The sequence below is a fragment of the Guillardia theta genome (assembly GCF_000315625.1).
Source record: "Guillardia theta CCMP2712 unplaced genomic scaffold GUITHscaffold_78, whole genome shotgun sequence".
In the NCBI taxonomy this organism is placed as follows: Eukaryota; class Cryptophyceae; order Pyrenomonadales; family Geminigeraceae; genus Guillardia; species Guillardia theta.
Window position 1 is genome coordinate 67005 of NW_005434596.1, and position 20309 is coordinate 87313.

At 52.2% G+C, this 20309-nt stretch overlaps 3 protein-coding genes across 3 annotated transcripts; all 3 read right to left on the bottom strand.

The window, feature by feature from the left end:
• Nucleotides 1-590: 590 nt before the first annotated feature.
• On the bottom strand, nt 591-4404 carry GUITHDRAFT_114742 (hypothetical protein; the record flags this gene model as incomplete). The annotated part of the gene is made up of 3 exons (XM_005826009.1): nt 591-637; nt 686-799; nt 996-4404. 3 exons carry the CDS (start codon nt 4402-4404, stop codon nt 591-593), a joined length of 3570 nt encoding a protein of 1189 aa, XP_005826066.1.
• Nucleotides 4405-6293: 1889 nt separating this feature from the next.
• On the bottom strand, nt 6294-8531 carry GUITHDRAFT_175522 (cytochrome P450; the record flags this gene model as incomplete). The annotated part of the gene is made up of 7 exons (XM_005826104.1): nt 6294-6651; nt 6711-7789; nt 7841-7939; nt 7991-8083; nt 8146-8208; nt 8261-8347; nt 8397-8531. 7 exons carry the CDS (start codon nt 8529-8531, stop codon nt 6294-6296), a joined length of 1914 nt encoding a protein of 637 aa, XP_005826161.1.
• A 5448-nt stretch (nt 8532-13979) lies between these two features.
• GUITHDRAFT_143700 (hypothetical protein) lies at nt 13980-18966 on the bottom strand (the record flags this gene model as incomplete). The annotated part of the gene is made up of 21 exons (XM_005826010.1): nt 13980-14169; nt 14223-14333; nt 14382-15448; nt 15505-15648; nt 15774-15953; nt 16006-16101; nt 16145-16172; nt 16234-16352; nt 16412-16618; nt 16669-16706; nt 16775-16877; nt 17060-17120; nt 17155-17254; nt 17311-17368; nt 17417-17492; nt 17641-17819; nt 17944-18035; nt 18086-18188; nt 18234-18319; nt 18367-18636; nt 18660-18966. The coding sequence occupies 21 exons, from the start codon at nt 18964-18966 to the stop codon at nt 13980-13982; spliced, it is 3615 nt and encodes a 1204-aa protein (XP_005826067.1).
• Nucleotides 18967-20309: the final 1343 nt, after the last annotated feature.

Here is a 20309-nt window from a genome sequence, read left to right on the forward strand (position 1 = left end):
TACGTGTAGCGACATTCTTGACAGCATGTTCACTTCGTATCGGAAAGCCATGAAGGCCTTTCGGAGTAACAGTTGCTCCACTGCCACCTCCCGCACTCTTTCACCGATCCTCCGCACTCGCACAGAGAACACTTTGACGTAGAACAAAGTAAATGCAAATCTTAGAATCAACCTGCGGCATGTCCGGTAGTGCTCAACCTTACTTTGTTCCCACTGCTTCTTGAGTTGTATTTCTCTGTCCCTCTTCTTGGTGATGGCAAGGAAGCTAGAAGACTGTAAACTCAAAAGGATCTTGCTCGTTTCTTTTTCCAACAATCCCATTTGCAATCCACCTTCAATCACAACGAATTTGTTGCAGTGCAAGATCTCGAGTCTGCTGGTTTGTAATTCTTTAGAGAGATTGTTATCGACAACAAACTCTTGTGTTTCATCCTTTCTATGCACAAAAACAATAAGATTGTGCAAGTCCTCTGGAAACATTAGAACATTCACCATGTGTTTCGGCAGCTTCAGAAAAGAAGAGATCCTCTCCTCTAATGTTCCGGTTAGTGAGGCATCGAAGGCAGAGATTGGAGGATCAAGTTTGCAATTCAGACAGATTGCTGAGGTAAGTTTCCGAGACCAACCCTCATGACGACTGATGACACCTTGCAACTGAAAGATTTCTTCCTTCAAAACTTGAAACCGATTCTGATAAATCGATTCCTCATGCCATGATGTCCATCGATTGAAAGCTGAATACAGCGAGTGTTGATGCCATTTAGATTGAATGAGACGACAAACCTGCCACTCCCCATAGCTGCGAAAGCAAAAAACCTTCAACATGTCAAAGAAGTATTTTTTGAGCTTGACACAAAATGTTCGAACAGCAATATGAAAGAACAAACGACGAGCCCGATAAAGCAGAAAGTTATTCAGAAAAGCATTCAACACAAAAACAAGTGTTCGTTTGATTGATAGCTGAGCAAGGAAGTGCGATTGCTCCCATTCCTTACGTGACTCAGCCACGCCCTCTACCAGCCGCCGGAAAGCCTCGGCCGTGTGCCCCTGTATCCTCCGTGCTACGCTCTGTCGGGCCAGCTCCTCGAGCCTCTCCGTCCGATGACCCAGCTTGGCGCTCAGCTCCGAGCAAGCTTGCTCGAGCCCTCCTACACGTCTGGCCGCCCTCCCTGTCTCGGCATGGCCCAGCCACAGGTCGAAACCCTGGCTGAGCGCCCAAGCTCGGCGCCGCGCCTCCAGCCTGTCAGCCAGCAGGCACATCCTCCTCCTCCGTACTGCCGCGGCTCTCCAGGTCGCGAAGCTTGCTGCCTGCGTCCTATGCAGCCAGCGGCCCAGCACCCGACCGCACAGCTCGCGAGCTCGCTTCCGCCACGTCACCAGGTCCAAGTAAAAGTCGAAGGCTGCTGCCAGACGCGCGTGTATCATGCGGCGGAGCACTCGCTCGCATAGAGCAAGCTGACGCCTGTCGCGCTGAGCTTGACGGAGCCTCTCGGATCTTGCCTTGTCGGCTTCTTCTGCCCACTTGTCGTATGCCCGCGACGCCAGCCCGGCCTGCCAGCGCTTGACGGCCCTCGTGCAAGCTTGTCTCCTGACGCGTGCGGCGGATGTCGCTGACCGCCAGCGCTCCAGCCCCTGCGACAGGTCTCTGCATCGCATCTTGCCCAAGGCCTTCCGGCAGATCTGACGCGCTCGCCGAGCCCGGCCCGTAGCCGACCTCAGCCCCTCGAACGCCGCTCGCGTCTCGTCGCTCGCGGCTTGACGATCCAGGCGAGCGTGCAACGACTGCTTGAGCGCGTCAAGGTGCTGAGCAAGCTCCTCGCTCCGCCTCTGCTCGCTCTGGAGCTGGCCCTCGAGCCGGCTGACCTCGCGGTCTTGATCCCGCAAGGCTCGATGCTCCGACACGGCGTCAGCGAAGGCTTCGAAGGCTCTCCCGAGACCCGTCAGCTCCCGTCTCGTCTGCGCGCGTCGGTCCAGCGCTCGACGCCTCCGTGACTCAGCCACGCCCTCTACCAGCCGCCGGAAAGCCTCGGCCGTGTGCCCCTGTATCCTCCGTGCTACGCTCTGTCGGGCCAGCTCCTCGAGCCTCTCCGTCCGATGACCCAGCTTGGCGCTCAGCTCCGAGCAAGCTTGCTCGAGCCCTCCTACACGTCTGGCCGCCCTCCCTGTCTCGGCATGGCCCAGCCACAGGTCGAAACCCTGGCTGAGCGCCCAAGCTCGGCGCCGCGCCTCCAGCCTGTCAGCCAGCAGGCACATCCTCCTCCTCCGTACCGCCGCGGCTCTCCAGGTCGCGAAGCTTGCTGCCTGCGTCCTATGCAGCCAGCGGCCCAGCACCCGACCGCACAGCTCGCGAGCTCGCTTCCGCCACGTCACCAGGTCCAAGTAAAAGTCGAAGGCTGCTGCCAGACGCGCGTGTATCATGCGGCGGAGCACTCGCTCGCATAGAGCAAGCTGACGCCTGTCGCGCTGAGCTTGACGGAGCCTCTCGGATCTTGCCTTGTCGGCTTCTTCTGCCCACTTGTCGTATGCCCGCGACGCCAGCCCGGCCTGCCAGCGCTTGACGGCCCTCGTGCAAGCTTGTCTCCTGACGCGTGCGGCGGATGTCGCTGACCGCCAGCGCTCCAGCCCCTGCGACAGGTCTCTGCATCGCATCTTGCCCAAGGCCTTCCGGCAGATCTGACGCGCTCGCCGAGCCCGGCCCGTAGCCGACCTCAGCCCCTCGAACGCCGCTCGCGTCTCGTCGCTCGCGGCTTGACGATCCAGGCGAGCGTGCAACGACTGCTTGAGCGCGTCAAGGTGCTGAGCAAGCTCCTCGCTCCGCCTCTGCTCGCTCTGGAGCTGGCCCTCGAGCCGGCTGACCTCGCGGTCTTGATCCCGCAAGGCTCGATGCTCCGACACGGCGTCAGCGAAGGCTTCGAAGGCTCTCCCGAGACCCGTCAGCTCCCGTCTCGTCTGCGCGCGTCGGTCCAGCGCTCGACGCCTCCGTGACTCAGCCACGCCCTCTACCAGCCGCCGGAAAGCCTCGGCCGTGTGCCCCTGTATCCTCCGTGCTACGCTCTGTCGGGCCAGCTCCTCGAGCCTCTCCGTCCGATGACCCAGCTTGGCGCTCAGCTCCGAGCAAGCTTGCTCGAGCCCTCCTACACGTCTGGCCGCCCTCCCTGTCTCGGCATGGCCCAGCCACAGGTCGAAACCCTGGCTGAGCGCCCAAGCTCGGCGCCGCGCCTCCAGCCTGTCAGCCAGCAGGCACATCCTCCTCCTCCGTACCGCCGCGGCTCTCCAGGTCGCGAAGCTTGCTGCCTGCGTCCTATGCAGCCAGCGGCCCAGCACCCGACCGCACAGCTCGCGAGCTCGCTTCCGCCACGTCACCAGGTCCAAGTAAAAGTCGAAGGCTGCTGCCAGACGCGCGTGTATCATGCGGCGGAGCACTCGCTCGCATAGAGCAAGCTGACGCCTGTCGCGCTGAGCTTGACGGAGCCTCTCGGATCTTGCCTTGTCGGCTTCTTCTGCCCACTTGTCGTATGCCCGCGACGCCAGCCCGGCCTGCCAGCGCTTGACGGCCCTCGTGCAAGCTTGTCTCCTGACGCGTGCGGCGGATGTCGCTGACCGCCAGCGCTCCAGCCCCTGCGACAGGTCTCTGCATCGCATCTTGCCCAAGGCCTTCCGGCAGATCTGACGCGCTCGCCGAGCCCGGCCCGTAGCCGACCTCAGCCCCTCGAACGCCGCTCGCGTCTCGTCGCTCGCGGCTTGACGATCCAGGCGAGCGTGCAACGACTGCTTGAGCGCGTCAAGGTGCTGAGCAAGCTCCTCGCTCCGCCTCTGCTCGCTCTGGAGCTGGCCCTCGAGCCGGCTGACCTCGCGGTCTTGATCCCGCAAGGCTCGATGCTCCGACACGGCGTCAGCGAAGGCTTCGAAGGCTCTCCCGAGACCCGTCAGCTCCCGTCTCGTCTGCGCGCGTCGGTCCAGCGCTCGACGCCTCCGTGACTCAGCCACGCCCTCTACCAGCCGCCGGAAAGCCTCGGCCGTGTGCCCCTGTATCCTCCGTGCTACGCTCTGTCGGGCCAGCTCCTCGAGCCTCTCCGTCCGATGACCCAGCTTGGCGCTCAGCTCCGAGCAAGCTTGCTCGAGCCCTCCTACACGTCTGGCCGCCCTCCCTGTCTCGGCATGGCCCAGCCACAGGTCGAAACCCTGGCTGAGCGCCCAAGCTCGGCGCCGCGCCTCCAGCCTGTCAGCCAGCAGGCACATCCTCCTCCTCCGTACCGCCGCGGCTCTCCAGGTCGCGAAGCTTGCTGCCTGCGTCCTATGCAGCCAGCGGCCCAGCACCCGACCGCACAGCTCGCGAGCTCGCTTCCGCCACGTCACCAGGTCCAAGTAAAAGTCGAAGGCTGCTGCCAGACGCGCGTGTATCATGCGGCGGAGCACTCGCTTACACTGATTTCGCAGTTTTCGTCTTCGTTTGACAGTTTGAGAGTATTGTTCGAATACAGTTGTTATGATTTCTTTGTATTTTTGTCTGATCATTTGCTCATTAGCTTTGAGTGAATTTCGCTTAGGTTGCCTCCTTCTTGTAAACGTTTGCTTCTTTTCTTCGTATTGATGGTACCATGCAGTCATGAATCGCTTTCCAAGAAAGAATGTGTGTCTTTCAAACAATATATCTTGTTTGTGTATTTTTGCTGTGGCGTTTTCCACCTTGAAAGTGGTTGGGGCAGGCAAGTGATTTGAGATTGTCTGTTCTAATCTGGTTTCAAAGTTCACAGTTGTGAGCTCAGGGAAGTCTGTCGAATCTTTCACGAAATGAATTTCTGCTGTCACTTGTTGATCATTCAGACAATTGAAGAACAGACGTTTGACATCTTGTCGGTTGAGATTACCATTACTGAACCCCTCACAACATCGAATCAATATATCAGACCACCGCTCACTGTTTGACAATAATGCGACGTCACTCCTAATGGAGATAGACGTCTGAAGTTTGAAGAGCATCAGTTGAGATCGGATTCGAAGCTTTGATTTTATCTCCTTGTCAAACTTCACCCATGACTGCCATCGATCATACGACCTGTATAACAACCTTCGTTGAGACCTGTTATTTGAGTCATAAAAGAAAGTCAAAGGTCAAAAGGTTGGTCACCTCCGTTGCAAACTGATGGTCAAGTTGCATTTTCTCCGGGAAAATCGTGCAATGGAAAACCATCGGAGCATCAGATAGGACTTGAAATGATTCAATGATTTTTGAGTAAGAGAGTTGATCCGTATGCTTTTTAGCCTCAGTGCAGCCCAAGAATCGAGTGCTTTATGTGACATTTTGATCATTGTCCTGAAGCAGAAGTTTGATATTCGAGCCTTGAGATGTGATCGAGACTTTACATAACATCTCCATTCCTCAAAGTGAACTGAGGTACAAGATCTGACTCGGCGACGTGTTATCAACGTTCGGACATGACTTTCATGTCTCCTCCTGTTGGAGTACATTTCGAGCAGATGCATGGTTCGTTTCTTGTCATTAACTTCATGAAGAACCTCAAGATTCTTGATGGTAGATGCAAGTCTTTTCGACAACCACCTCCGGACTCGCTCTGAATGTTCGAGATCCGATTGGAGAATTTGGAGATCTTCCATGACTTTCAAGGAGATGACAGAGACGGGCTGTGAGCTTGCCAGCACGCTTCTCTCACCTCATCCTCCTCCTCTTTTCCTCCCCGTCCCACCCCTCGCCTCCTGTCTCCTTCTGCCGCACATGGTCGTCATACGCCCCATTCACGCCATATCGACATGCGATTTCAGCAAGCCGGAATAGGGCCAAGCAGGTAGGGTGGTGGCAAATGTCGGGAGAAGAGGGGGGTGGGGTACGGATTGGTACAAAGACTTCATCGGAGAGGAATGGTCAAGCGAGTATAGGAGGCGAGGTACAAGAGCGAGGAGGAAGAGGATACAAGCGAAGACAATGATGAATTTGCAGACGAGTTGAGGAGTTAAAACGGAGAGAAAGTGGAAATGACGAGGCGAATTGTTAAAGGAAAATGCGTGACCATTGTATTCACGAAGCGAGCAAAGCCACCCTTTCCTCATGTTTCAGCGAAAGTATACGGCCTAGCATCTGTATCATTCCTTTTGTCAAACAACTACACCCTAAATGGACGGGACGCATGTGGGGTTGAAGTAATCATCATATGCATCCCCTTACAGTTCTATGACGTTTTAGTTTGTTGAAGTAACAGTAAGCAATAACAATGATCAACAAATACAAGATTGTAGATCTACAATCTGACCAGATCCTGATCCGAATTTTCTGTTGCTCAAGCCTGTCTGCGCTTTACGCGCACATTCAGTCCGTTGGCTGTGTGGATCGTGGCACCAAACATCATCCCCACGTCTGATTCATTCGGGACCTTGGGATCGTGGTTTCCAACCAGTTCGAACGAGTAGCGCTGAAAGATCTTCGTGAGCATCACAACTGACTCCATCAGGGCGAACTGATCGCCCAGACACTTCCTCGGCCCAGCCCCGAAAGGCAAGAAGGCATAGTCAGCATGCACTTCGTTGGGATAGAGCGTCTTCAGATCAGGGACGTACCCCTGCCATTCAGGCAACCCCTCTGCCCTGCGCTGGGCATTGTACTTCTCTACGAGTTCAGGAGGTGTTGGTCTCCTCCACCTGTGGACAGATTAACGTAAGTTCTTGCAACAAGGTCCACAACAAACATCATTCATTACCTGTCGGGATCGAACTCATCAGGCTTATCCCAAAGGAGTGGAGATCGATGCAAGTTCCAAACAGAGAGGAAGAAATCGCTTCCCTTGATGATTTTCACTGCATTCCCCTGCACGGAGCCATCGAGATTGCTTGCCTTTGGCAAGACATCTGCATCAAGAGCTCTCCGGATCAAAATCGGGGGCTCGGGGAAGAGCCTTAGCGTCTCTGTGATCACCAGCCTGACCTGCTCCAGTCTTGGCATGTCCTCATAGGTTGGGGATCGGCCTCCCAAGACATCGTCGATCTCCTTCTGCATCTTGGCCTGAGCTTCCGGATGTTGGCTCAGGAGCCATGTCGCCCAGGTCAACATCGAACCAGTCGTCTCGTGGCCAGCAATGAGCAAAGTGATGAGGTCGTCTCGCAACTGCTTCTGAGTTGCATCGGCACCCCTCAGGTCCACGAGGAATCTCAGCAGCGAGGGATCGTTGACGTTGTCGTAATCCTTGTTGATGAGAGCATCCAAGTCAGTCTCTTGCTTCTCGTTCACGACGTTGAGGATGAGTTTGTCCAGGACTCCATTCAGAAGCGCCATGTCCTGTTGAAACTTCCGCTGACGGGGTACAAGGGCAGGGATTGGCCATTCCGCGCCCAGCCCTGGAATCTTCCAGTAGGGGAAGTAGAACGTGGATCGATGCTCAGCTTCACGCAAGGCGCAGAGAGCAGCTTCAACCACCGGTGAAAGCTTCTCTACAGACCCAAAGTCATAGTTGAAGACAGCCTTGCCGATGATGTCGAGGGAGCAGCTGTTCCAGTTCTCCTCCATGTCGATGATCTCGTCGGTGTCTGCCACAGCATCGAGCTTTGCCGAGAGCCGATCGGTACATTCCGAGAACATCCTGCACATTCTATTCAACCACGCCTGATGAAATCCAGGAACGAGAGCTCTGCGCCTCTCCTTCCAGACTTGGAACGGAGCAGGGATCAAGCCTTGCCCCATGAACGGTTCAAGAATTTCAGTCAGAACCCCCTTATCATACGAGAAGACGTTGTCTTTCATGATGTGTCGGATGACTAATGGGTCAGAGGCAACCATGAACACCTTGCAGAAGAATCAAGGTCAGAATCAATCATCGAAGCAGGGTTGGAGTACCTTGGGTCCAAAGCACAGCTTGTACAATCCGCCACAATCCTTGAAATATTTGTACAGGGGCAAGAACAGGGGCCCACCAACAAGATCATCCACAACACCCTGTATGAGCATGTGCGATTAGAATGAAGCAAAATGATCAATATGTAAAACCTCTGACTTTACTGCGCCGTCCTGAAGTTGTGCATACTTTTCCTTGTCACCGTAGGTAAGAATGATGTTTGTGATCCACAATGAGATGATGTCCTGAGAGGAAAAGCAAAGGATCAACTTGAAATCCATCGAGATCGCATGATAGTATAGCTCACTGTGAGTGTGACATCCTTCTTGGCCATTCCCTGTTTCTCCATCTTCCTGATATCCGCTTCTTCCTGACAGAGATATCATGAATGGCTTGATGATAGAGCTTCAGCGAAGCTTCACCTGCTTTAATCTGTCCTTGCCGAAAACTTCTGCATCAAGTTTGGGCCCCTGCATTCTCAGCGAGAGACGTGGGACTCGGCGCCCGACCTACAAGTCTTGATTCAGAGCTCGACTGTTGATGTCCTGTGGGGCAAACCTGGTGGACCCGAGAGTTCTTCGAGGCGAGAGAAGAGGCAAGAAAGTTTGGCGATGGAGTGAGGAAAGCACTTGACAGGACGGGGAGGAGGAGGGTCAGAAACCCTGCACGTCGTGCCATCCCCGCCGCGTGCATGGCAGGTAAGCAGGGGCCGACAAGATTCGTTTCCGGCGGCGGTGATTCATGTAATAGAGGCAGTTTTGTTATTAATAAAAACTATATGGTCATTATATCTTAACTAATTATTAGTATGAGAAGTATCGGGGATGACCAAGGAATTTCGAGGTCTTTGAAAATGTCATGCTTCACTCCCCACCCATCAATTTTATGACCCCCCTCAATTCCATTTCTCATACCCTACCCTACGACCATATTCCTGTTTTCACCCGGTCATTTCAAGCTCACTACCCCTGCTGAGCTGTTTTACTACCCCCGTACATCCCGGCCCCCTGATTCCACTACCCCCTTTCAGAAGACATTGCAACGGTAAGTAACGGTCGTCACAAAAGTAGACTTGAAGTAAGCGGCGGAGCCTGGGCCGCGCTCTTACTTGCCAGTCAGCGGCGGACAACACACTGTGACAGGCTGCCGGGGCTCAGTCGGCCCTCAGGTGCGCCGGGGCCCGGGGGCCTGGCCGCGTCGACCGGGTCAGTCCCGGATGCCACGGGCATCGTGAGGCTCATCGGATGCCACTGGGCCGCTGGCAACAGTGAGCCTCCGAGGCACCGTTCATGGTTTACCGTCCGACTGGCACTGTGCCTCACTGTTGTCCGTCAGCCCCAAACTGCCAGGCTCCCGTACTTGGCCGTCACTGGACTTCTCCAGCCGGTCGCCCTGTCGGAGCAAGTTGAGGCCGCGCCAGCCGCTGTGCCGGGCCGCCTCGGACTCCGGGACTACCCATGACTCGTCGGATTGTCACCTCAGTGACTCGGCGAGCCTCGACCTTGAATATTATCTGCTTCAGTCTGCCTCTCCTTTTCCGTATGTGGATGACTGAGGTGAGCCTGCTTACAGTCTTTTTCATGTTTTAGCCTCCTGCTGTCGTCAGGTTCCAGCGTTTTCCTGGTTCCATCGGGAGGAGAGAGTGGGGCGAGGAAGGGATGAGGAGCAGAGACGAGGAGGAGGAGCAAGGGAGAGGGAGGTATACACTGTAGATCAACAGGGATTCGAATCTCCTGGGACAAACATGAGCTGCACCTGACGCTTGCTTCACAGATCCGGTATGGAATCTGAAGGAGACGCCGTGTTTCGACGAGCACAGGATCTGATCAAGGCAGATTCTGCTCCTTCCATCTTCTCAGTGCACTGAAATTTCCACCAAGGTTGATGGCAAGTTAGACGAAGCAAAAAGGCTCCTGGAGCAGGCTGCCATGGTTTGATTCTTGTTCGTTCCCCTGCTGGACTTGTAAGGAGAATGGCTAGGCATACAAACGCGAGGGAGCTCTCAAGAAAGAGACAATCATGTTGGAGATGCTGAAACGAATAGGCGGCGGAAAAAGTCAAGGTAACGAGCCTTGCACTACTTCGGTGAAGGTTTTGAACGATGGAACTCAGAAGCCAAGAAGGAGGCGCCAAAGGCAAAGGCATCCAAGAACAAGATTGACTACAGCAAGTTCGACAAGCTGGAATTGAGCAGCGACGAGGAAGAGGAGAAGCCAAGAGTGTGAGTGACGTGCACAATATGGATTGCCTGACAGCGACTGAAGTCGTCGATTGATACTGAAAGTTCATCAGGGAGCAAACTAAGGTAACGAAGCCACCGATCGAGCTCTTGGAGGCAATGAAGAAGGTGGATGAGGCGAAGTCCAGAGGTGAAGTTGTCCAGCCATGTTGGCTTCTTCTCGCGCTGAACCTCCTCATGGCAGGGAATGCAAGAGACATCCAAGAGGCAGAGATTGCAGCCGCCAAGGCGTTGGAGAACGTAATCCGACTCGTGCCACGACAAGTCGAGCATCTGATGAGGCTGAACAGGCAAGTCCTGAGGTTCGCAAGCGATTCTTGGACATGCTGCGAGAGATGGGGGCTCCACTACCTGCGGTATCCTCCTCTTGTTCTGAGCTAGGGTTGTGACTCGACTTTCGTGTTAAGGATATCGAAGGACTCGCTCAAGCCATGCCGCCTTCCGCTACGCCTGAAACCGAAAATCTCCAGGAACTACTGATCAAAATCTCATAAGAAAGGTGGCTGACTGGGTGATTCCAGGGAAAGATTAGCCAAATGAAGTCTGTCTTCGATTCCAGTCTGGTGCAGATATTCGACTTCACTCGACTCAACTGACATTCGTTACAAGGATAATTTGTCAAAGGAGGCGAAGATGCTCAAAGACAAGGTCTCTCTTTCTATCAATCCCTCTGCAATGACTTGCAGTGAAGGAGAAGCAACTGAAAAAGTTGAAGACCTTTGACGACTTGATCTTGTTCATGCAGCAGTCCGGCCTGAGCAATCGTAAGTGCTATGCTTGAGACCGCCTATTATCAGCCATTCTTGCTGACGATGCGAATATAGAGGAAATCAAGGTTGCCATGACAGCTCACGAGATGGGAAATTCAGAGGTTTTGAAATTATCAATTGAGTGAGAGGGTTACTGAAGTTCTGTAAATGTGAAGGCTGTACAACGAGTCTTGTCGGAAGCAGTTGCCCGCTCCTTCAACAAGAGCTCGATGGTATATGCAATAATGCAAGGATGTCTAGTCTTGTGCTGAATACGCAAAAAATCCAGGAGAAGGAGGAGGCCATAATTGACCAAATTGAGGATCTTACAAAACGTCCGATCAAACTCGTTTGACGTCAAAGTGACGCTAGTATCAGGATTATCACACGAAGAGACTTCGGGTAGAGGGCACAAGGATGTTCCAGAAACTAAAGAAGTGGTGTTTGTTTCCCTCTGAGTTGTCTCTGCTAGTAATTCATATGCTTCGATCCAGCAAGCAAAATCAAAGTCTCTGAAGGCTGAAAAACCATCTGGACAGAGGCAGACAAATTCAAGAAAGGTTTTCAACGAGTTGACAGAATTCAGAAGAATCTCAAACAATTGATCTTCCAGGATGAAGCGCAGAAGTACAAAGATCGAGGAAATGTTGCTTTTTCACAAGAAAACTTCAAAGAAGCTCTGGAAGTTAGAATTTGTTTTGGAGATTTTGAGTTTTTAACTGATTTCCCCAGCATTTCTCAAAAGCCATAGCGATGGAGGAGGCGCCGAATGCTGTTCTTTACACCAATCGGTCAGATATTTGTATCCCAGGACTCACTTGTACTGTCTTACCCGTTCATTTCAGAGCTGCTGCAAACATACGCCTAAGCGAGTTTGAAGCAGCTCTTGCAGATGCGACGATGGTCTGACTGGTTGGCTGAGATCCAAGACGTCGGTTGACGTAGGGTGCAGGCGATCTCTGTAGATCCCACCTATGTGAAGGCATGGTTTCGCAAGGGGCAGGTGGACAGCAGCAAGGGCTCTCAGTGTTTGACGTCATGGCAGGCGCTGGAGGGTCTCACAAGGTGGCAAGACAGCATTACCGCGTACAGGAACGGGCTTGAACTACTTCCTGACAGCCCTCAGCTACTCGAGGGCATCGAGGTGACTGAGTGACATTACCTAGGCGGCATTATGAACGTTGTCAACAGCGAGCGGAGAAAGCCCTCCAGTCTCGTGAACAACCTCCGGCTGGAAGATCAGCACAAACTTCAGCACAGATTTCAGCGCAAGACTCGAGTGTAGCCGTGCCCAAGTACGAATTGAAGCAGACAGACGCCTACATCGAAGTGGTACGGCAAGACCCGTCAAACATGTTGACTCTCAGTGAAATTTCGTTCAGAATGTAGAGCTGCTGCTGAAGGAGAGTATGGAAGGAGTGGACCTACACCAGCACGAGACTTCCCTCAAGCTGATTGCACCTCCTTATCAGGTATGTGCAACGATGAGAGGTTGCGTTCAGTGAAGACGATTCAGACGTTGGAGATCGCTCTGCCATCAAGAGTTGATACGCAGGCGACGAGAGCAAAGTTTGTTAAGAAATCTCATGTTCTGAAAGTGAAACTTCCACTGTTAAATCAGTAAACAACGTTAGTTTACTGACAAGACTGCATTTCATTTGAAAACTTCGAGTAGCACCATGTATTCGAGTGTGTGTGCTCGCATTTAGTAACTTCGTAGCAGTCAGATACGGGTAAACTGGCGAGGGAGAACTTACGGAGCAGAGGTCATGTCGATTTTGTCGTCGTCAACATGTGGAGGGCACTCCTGCATGCCGTGGTTCTGATACTTGGAAGTCATGCTTCCATCACTGCATCTGAGTACAAGTCAGTCACTGCTACGAGCAAACTTGTGTGGAGCTTACTCGCTGTACATGTCGAAGAATAACTTTGAGAACTGAACAGCACAGTCGAGGTGAGTCAGATTCTTCCATGGCACAACGATTTGAGCAGAAACAATATGAATTGAGGGAGCATGTGCCGAATGAAATGCAAAGGAACTTCTCAGAATAATTTGACTCAGTTTTACATGTTGAGAGGGAGCATTAGACACTGATGAATGGAGACTGATTAGTTCGACATCGATGGAGATGATGTAAGATCAGGAAAGACTTGCCCTAACCATGCAAGGGGAGCAATAGTATGAAAGGGAAGCGAACCAAAGTGGAAAGATAAATCATCAGTCAAGAAAGTCAGGAAAAGAGAGAACGAAGAGAAGAGTTAATGACAAGGGAAGTTTTAGTGAATGAAGAAGAGGAAGGAGGAGTGAGCAAGAAGGAGGAATGAGAGGAAGGGATGATGATGACGACGACAATGACAATGACAATGAAAATGACGACGACGACGATGATAATGATGAGGGTAAGATGATGATGATGATGATGATGATGATGATGATGATGATGATGATGATGATGATGATGATGATGATGATGATGATGAGGATGATGATGAGGAGGAGGAGGAAGATGGAAGGAGAAGGATGGAAGGAAGAGGAGGAGGAAGATGAGGAGGAGGAAGATGGAAGGAGGAGGAGGAGGTGGAGGAGGAGGAGGAGATGATCATCTATGACGTTGAGCATGAAGGAGGCGGAGGCAACCAACCTGTGTGCGAGCGAGCAGAGCGAACATGCTGAGATCGATTCCGAAAATAGAACAGGAGGTCCATCTAGGCCTCCTTTTGAGGGGTGGGTTGTGAGCGACATTGTGGGTGGGGTAGACCAGTAAAGTATTACCCTACCGGTTCATTCATGCTCTGATATATTATATTTGATGGGGGTAATTCCTAGACACTACCGGTCAGGTACGACAGGGTGGGGTGCTGAGCGAAGGGGTATTCTGACCAGCAGAGTTGACGCTCTTGGGGACTGAGCGGACGGTCAAGTATGCCGCGCAGCAATGCTGCTTGTTCAGGCAACTTCAGAGGAGAATGGGGGGAGAGGATGTAGAAGACGAAGAAGAGGGGGAGAAGGATGAAGAGGAGGATGGAGGGAAGGAGGAGGAGGAGGAAGACGGAGGAGGAGGAGGAGGAGGAGGAGGACAAGGTATGTTGAAGGTGACACTAACAAATTAGGATGAGAAATTATTCTAATGTTGACTTTATTTACTTATGACTTCAATTCTTGACTGTCTTACTGAAATATTGTTGTAGAGAAATGATGGTGCCATTGTTAAACTTCACAGACAAGCTTTTCTTGTCACAGAAGATGCGAGGAACATCTTGCATAGTGTGATGTTCGAGGTTGCTTCCTGTGTGGATCGGAATACCTCCTTCAGGGATCAACGAGTTTGCATGTTTTCTGTTCCTACAACAGCTGTCATGATCACTCTTTCCTCGCCTTCCTCCTCAGCCCCTCACCTCTTCTTCTCCAACTCTCTTCCAGGAAATCCCTTGACCCTGACTTGCAGAGGAACCGTTGTGCTCGAGTTGGTCTTTTGTGGCAGGAGAGCTGCAGTTCCATTCTTGATGCTGCAAGGAGATCAGAAACTTGGAAGATCTCAACTTTGCCAACAATACCTGAACTCAAACTTTAGGACTTTGCTGTCCATCAGCGGCGCGATCCAACTTGCTACAGGTTTCATGAGGTATCCCAACGACGTGTTTGTCGGCGAGACGAGATCTAGCCGCACAGCATTCTGGTCGTGCATATTGTTGGGTTCCCTCTGAGCCTTCAAACCTATGGAACTGCCGTTGATACACTGAATTCCGTTGTAGAATTGACATCCCACACATAGAGTGTCTATCTTTGCAATGAGAGTTCGCTTCTCCTTGGATTTGTGGTCATCTGACATTCTCTCTCCTGTAACAACCTTGACCTCCTTCTTAGACTCTACTTTCTTTGGCTGAGATTCAGAAGTTTGCCTTTCTGAAACAGACGACACGGCCTCTGTCTCAAAGTTTGAAGCAAAGTTCAAATTTCCTGCTCCGTAGATGCTCTCGTAAAACTGTTTGCTCATCGGTTTGACATTCGACATTCCAAAGGATGACTCATCCATGAACTGTTTCTCGCTGATGTCATCCAACTGCGATGAGTTCATTGCCGAATCTTCCACGATATCCGAATGGTTTGCAAAATTTGTTGAGTTCTGAAAAGAAGCATTCGATTCTTCATCAACGTGCTCAGATACGTCCTGTTCTGAAGCGTTGAGCATTTTCCGATGCTGTCTCAGCAGGCTTCTGATTGAACCCGAGGTCGGCGGTAGAATGACATTCGACAGGTCAGGAAAGTCTGCGTTGTTGATCTCGAGTTCCTCAGGATACAAATTTTTGAGACGATCTATCGTGGATTGATTCCAGCGGATCGTGTCGGACTTCATTGCATCGAAGACGGCTCTGTGAGTCCCAGGGTCAGCCTTCAATCTCCTCATCTCGGTTTCGATATCAGGTCTTTCCTCTCTCAGCATCTTCAGGTCTTCCAGGCCTGAGTAGTCCATGATAGCGGAAGAAATAGAAAAGACTGAGTCCATACGGGCCGAAGCCTCTCGTCTGGGAAACTTTTTCTGGAAAAATTCGCTGATGAAAAGCTCGCCCCCAAACTCGTTGTAAAGACTTTTCCAGGTATCCAAAAAGTACAGATTTTTGATCTGCAGAGAGAGTAATGATATAAAGAAAGCAAGCTCAGCTACATTGCAAATCTCACTTGGTCAACGCTGGTTTCAAGATTGAAATACTTGAAATACTGATTGAAATTCATTCTTCGGTCCTTGTAAAGGAGAAAGATCCGCTGCTTGTGCGCAAAGAATGAGACTATGTTTTCTAATCTCTTTCCATTCAAGACCCCAACCTGGCAAAAAACATCTTCAATCGAGATGGTGAGATGATTTGTGTATGTCTTGCCTTCAATCCATTTCTCTGTATCACTCGGACAAAGAACTGATGAAGAGTCTCGTTATTTGTATGATTTGCCACCTCACTCTTCCTCGCTTGTTCGATTTGTTTCAGGTCCGCTTGAGACACATGCGAGAAGTACATTTCCGCATCATTATTCAACTCGTCTGAATCGTCCCATACGTCTTGGATCCTCGACGTTTCATCTGTGGTTTCTCGTTCGCTCCCATCCTCCTTCGGGTTGCTGCCATCAGATGAAACCTGTACAAGCGATTCTCAGGCAGAAAAGATGTGGCTACGGACATCGCTGAACCTTGCTGCCTCTTTCTCTTGCAGAGCCACTCGAGAATTCTTCTCTTTGACGGTGAAGGTTTTCTATCTCCTTTGCTTGTTGCATGAGTGGGCCAACCTGTCGGAAAGTGAAAAGAGAGACCACAGAACGAAGCTCTCACAGAGGAGAATGATAGCTGCTCATCCCTCCTGCTCATCAAATCCAGTGAATGCGTCAGGAGGATGCGGGGAACGAGAGAAGGATGGGAACCTGAGCATGCTTTCCTGCATAACATCCTCGGACTTGATCAGCTCCGAACGCTCGGACACTCCCGATTCTGACTTGACGTTGATCCCCAATGAGCTGACCTCGCTCTCGTCGCCTGATATCTGGATGGATCCGAGCGCAAGTCAAGGTTGACAAGGGAGAGAGAGGGGTCTTCACGTACAGGTCTGGGAGTTGCTCCTCTCGGCTCTATGGAGAACTGTTCCTGACATTTCTTCTTCACCATTGAGTAGAAGTCCATGTACGTCTGATTGAGGGAAGAGTTCAGGCTCCCAATGTATGAGACGTTCTTCTCTTGCAGCGCCGCCATGTCGGTAGATCCTCTCGCCTGCTCTGCAACCTTCGCCCTGATGGTCAACTTGATTGCAACCTGAACGACAGGTCTGTCAAATCAGCTCGTCTCCTTCTCGCTTGTATTACCCTCACTATCTCCGGCAAATGTTTGAGATACCCTTTCACTGTCACATGCGTTACAGGCGGAACTGGAAGAGGGCAAGGAAGGTTTGATCAAGGAGCGTTTGCTTACCTTGCTCTCTCTCCTCTCCTCCCTGCACTTGCCGTATTCGCGTCACCACAGTATCAATCAACCTCGGGGAAACGTCGGAGCCGTTGACGGCTTTCATAAGGAGCTGCGGGCGCGAGCATGTCAGAAGGGAAGGGGCGAACGTGCGAGCGGTACTCTGATCGAAGAGGACTCATCTTGGAATCTCTTCTGCCTCAGCCACGCATGCCATTCATAGCAGTGAGACAGGACCAAACCCGCAGCCTTGTCACCCTCCTACGGAAAGGATATGAGGCGATCTTCGCTCACCCTCATAACCAGCCCGACCTGAATCTCCCTCCTCTCCAGAAGCTCCTCGACCCGTTCGAACCTGCTCTCACGGACCATCAGGGCCCTCTCAATACCCAATGGTGGGTCCCGACATGTAGTTTGCCGTCGCCAAATCTCCACTTGACGTCCTTTTGCACAGGAGCTTTGCATAATTCAGCAATGCCGCTGCATTTTCTATACACCAGATCAGTTCAGTATCAGGGCTGCTGCGACTTGAGGACATCACGTACCAGGATCATCTTCCAATGCAGAGTTGTACAAACTTTCGGCCCTCACCGAATCACCAAGCTACAAGAAATTAGCAGTAGTGCAACGAGTACCTACTTGTTGAGGCACCTTCTTGCTCAGGAAACCGGCAAAGTTTGTCTTGTCGTTCGAGTCCATCACGTTCAGCTTCTCTGCCATGGAGTATCTTCGAAGAGGTGAGAGAAACCGACGACGAGACAGACAGATTTCACAGTTTGAACGCTTGCTGGTCTTCTCCCAGCTGATCAAACGCACATGCAAACCTGATCTCAATTTCATTCTGGTGTCTCGAAGATGCAAGCATCTCATCTTACACGCTCAGGTGCTTTCCTTTCATGAGCTCTGATCCTGTCATCGTCCATATCTGACGAACTCTACGAAAATTCCCCCGCCACTTGCAAGATATCAGGCAGAGCTGGGAGACAGCAAAACAAGAGACGATAGGAGGGTTGATAGGAGGGAATGGAACAAGAATAAGTTGTATCTGACGCACCTGCAGCAGCCAACAGTAGTCACTCGCTAGTCGCCCCAAGGGGCTGCTCTTTGCCGTCTTGTTTCGATTCAGAAACGCGTGCTGAGGAAACTTTCAAACCCTCCTGTAACCTCCAAGTCCAGACCTCAAGAACAAGAGATTCGATGGCTTTCTTATAGGCTGCTTCTGCCTCGCGCTGCTTCCCTGAACGGATCAGGTATTGAGAGTAGACAAACACTGCAGCATGTGTCAAGTGCTGCCGAAGCATTCAGTAGAGATATCCTTACAGACATCAGGGCTTGTGGGGTCTTGCTGATATGCTATGCTCTTCAGTCCGGCAGCCTGTGCGGGGTCTTTTGTCTCCAATAGCCCGGAGTAGAGCAGAATCGCCTGACAACTTGTCATGTGTATTTTCATTGAATGCGAGCAAGAAACCATCGTGTTGTTTGGGTTAGAGTGGATTGCATGCAGCAGAACTTGTTCGGCTTGCTTCTCGTCCCCTCGAGCGATCAGCCCCTTAGCTGATATTGATCTTATTAGTAAGACACCACAAACACATTGCAGCTACCAGCATCGTTGAGAAAACTGCTGTCCCTCCCGTGATATTCCTTGTCTAGGTTGTTGACAGCAGGCAACGACTTGAGCTGATCCTGCTGAGGCCTCTCAGGCGAAACTCCTTCAAACGTGACAGTGCGCTTCTTGGGTATCGGGGTAGCCTCCACTCCCGCTGCTTGCTCCAGGGTTAGTGAATGAGTCGATAATGATATGATGTTGGTGGTGATGGTGATGGCATAAAGATGTGGATGATGGAGAAGTAGGAAGAGATGAGCGAATGATGCTGATGATTGTCCAGTCCTTCACCTGCCACCCTTGTATGGTTGTTGTCGCCTTGAGGTGGTTGAGGAGCATCCGCAAAGATCACATCCTCAGAGCCTTCTCCTGTCTTCCGTCTCTTCTTAGCTGGACCATGAGCCCCTGTCTTTGTGGGCACGTTCCCTCCTCCACCCCTCAGGTTCATCCCAAGTTTTCTGCAGTCTGATCCGTCTGACCACGACATGGTCGGGTAGCCGCTATCCCTTGGATGCATCTCCCCCCCCGATGACCTGGAGGCCTGGCCATGCAGTACCAGCAAGAGGATACAAACTCCTCTCGTGCTGAAGGTCCGCATGCCTCAACACATGAAACCGCCTGTTGTTCTCATGGACTTTCTAGGATTCCCGTGGTTCTCAAATATCGTCATGCTCGCACAAACGAGCGCAGGATCATGCACGTTGTTGACTGAAAGTCCTGCGTGCCTCACTGCTGCCCCTCCTTCGGACTTCTCCTCCTGCTCCTGCTTCTCCTCCTGCTGTCCTCCAGCTTCTCCTCCTGCTCTTTCCTGTTCCTGGACTGAGCATGAAGATCGAAATCCGAATATGGAGATGAGGGCGATGATAAACATGATAAGATCAGGGTGGGCAAGTGAGGGGATGCGGGTTCCTTTATAACACAGTCAGGGGCAATGCCGGCACAGTCGAGGGTGTGAGGAGCAAGAAGAGGGCGATGATACCGGAGGAAGAGAGGAGAGGAGAGGAGAGTAGAGTAGAGTAGAGTAGAGTAGAGTAGAGTAGAGTAGAGTAGAGTAGAGTAGAGTAGAGTAGAGTAGAGTAGAGCAGAGCAGAGCAGAGCAGAGCAGAGCAGAGCAGAGCAGAGCAGAGCAGAGCAGAGCAGAGCAGAGCAGAGCAGAGCAGAGCAGAGCAGAGCAGAGCAGAGCAGAGCAGAGCAGAGCAGAGCAGAGCAGAGCAGAGCAGAGCAGAGCAGAGCAGAGCAGAGCAGAGCAGAGCAGAGCAGAGCAGAGCAGAGCAGAGCAGAGCAGAGCAGAGCAGAGCAGAGCAGAGCAGAGCAGAGCAGAGCAGAGCAGAGCAGAGCAGAGCAGAGCAGAGCAGAGCAGAGCAGAGCAGAGCAGAGCAGAGCAGAGCAGAGCAGAGCAGAGCAGAGCAGATCAGAGCAGAGCAGAGCAGAGCAGAGCAGAGTAGAGCAGAGCAGAGCAGAGCAGAGCAGAGCAGAGCAGAGCAGAGCAGAGCAGAGCAGAGCAGAGCAGAGCAGAGCAGAGCAGAGCAGAGCAGAGCAGAGCAGAGCAGAGCAGAGCAGAGCAGAGCAGAGCAGAGCAGAGCAGAGCAGAGCAGAGCAGAGCAGAGCAGAGCAGAGCAGAGCAGAGCAGAGCAGAGCAGAGCAGAGCAGAGCAGAGCAGAGCAGAGCAGAGCAGAGCAGAGCAGAGCAGAGCAGAGCAGAGCAGAGCAGAGCAGAGCAGAGCAGAGCAGAGCAGAGCAGAGCAGAGCAGAGCAGAGCAGAGCAGAGCAGAGCAGAGCAGAGCAGAGCAGAGCAGAGCAGAGCAGAGCAGAGCAGAGCAGAGCAGAGCAGAGCAGAGCAGAGCAGAGCAGAGCAGAGCAGAGCAGAGCAGAGCAGAGCAGAGCAGAGCAGAGCAGAGCAGAGCAGAGCAGAGCAGAGCAGAGCAGAGCAGAGCAGAGCAGA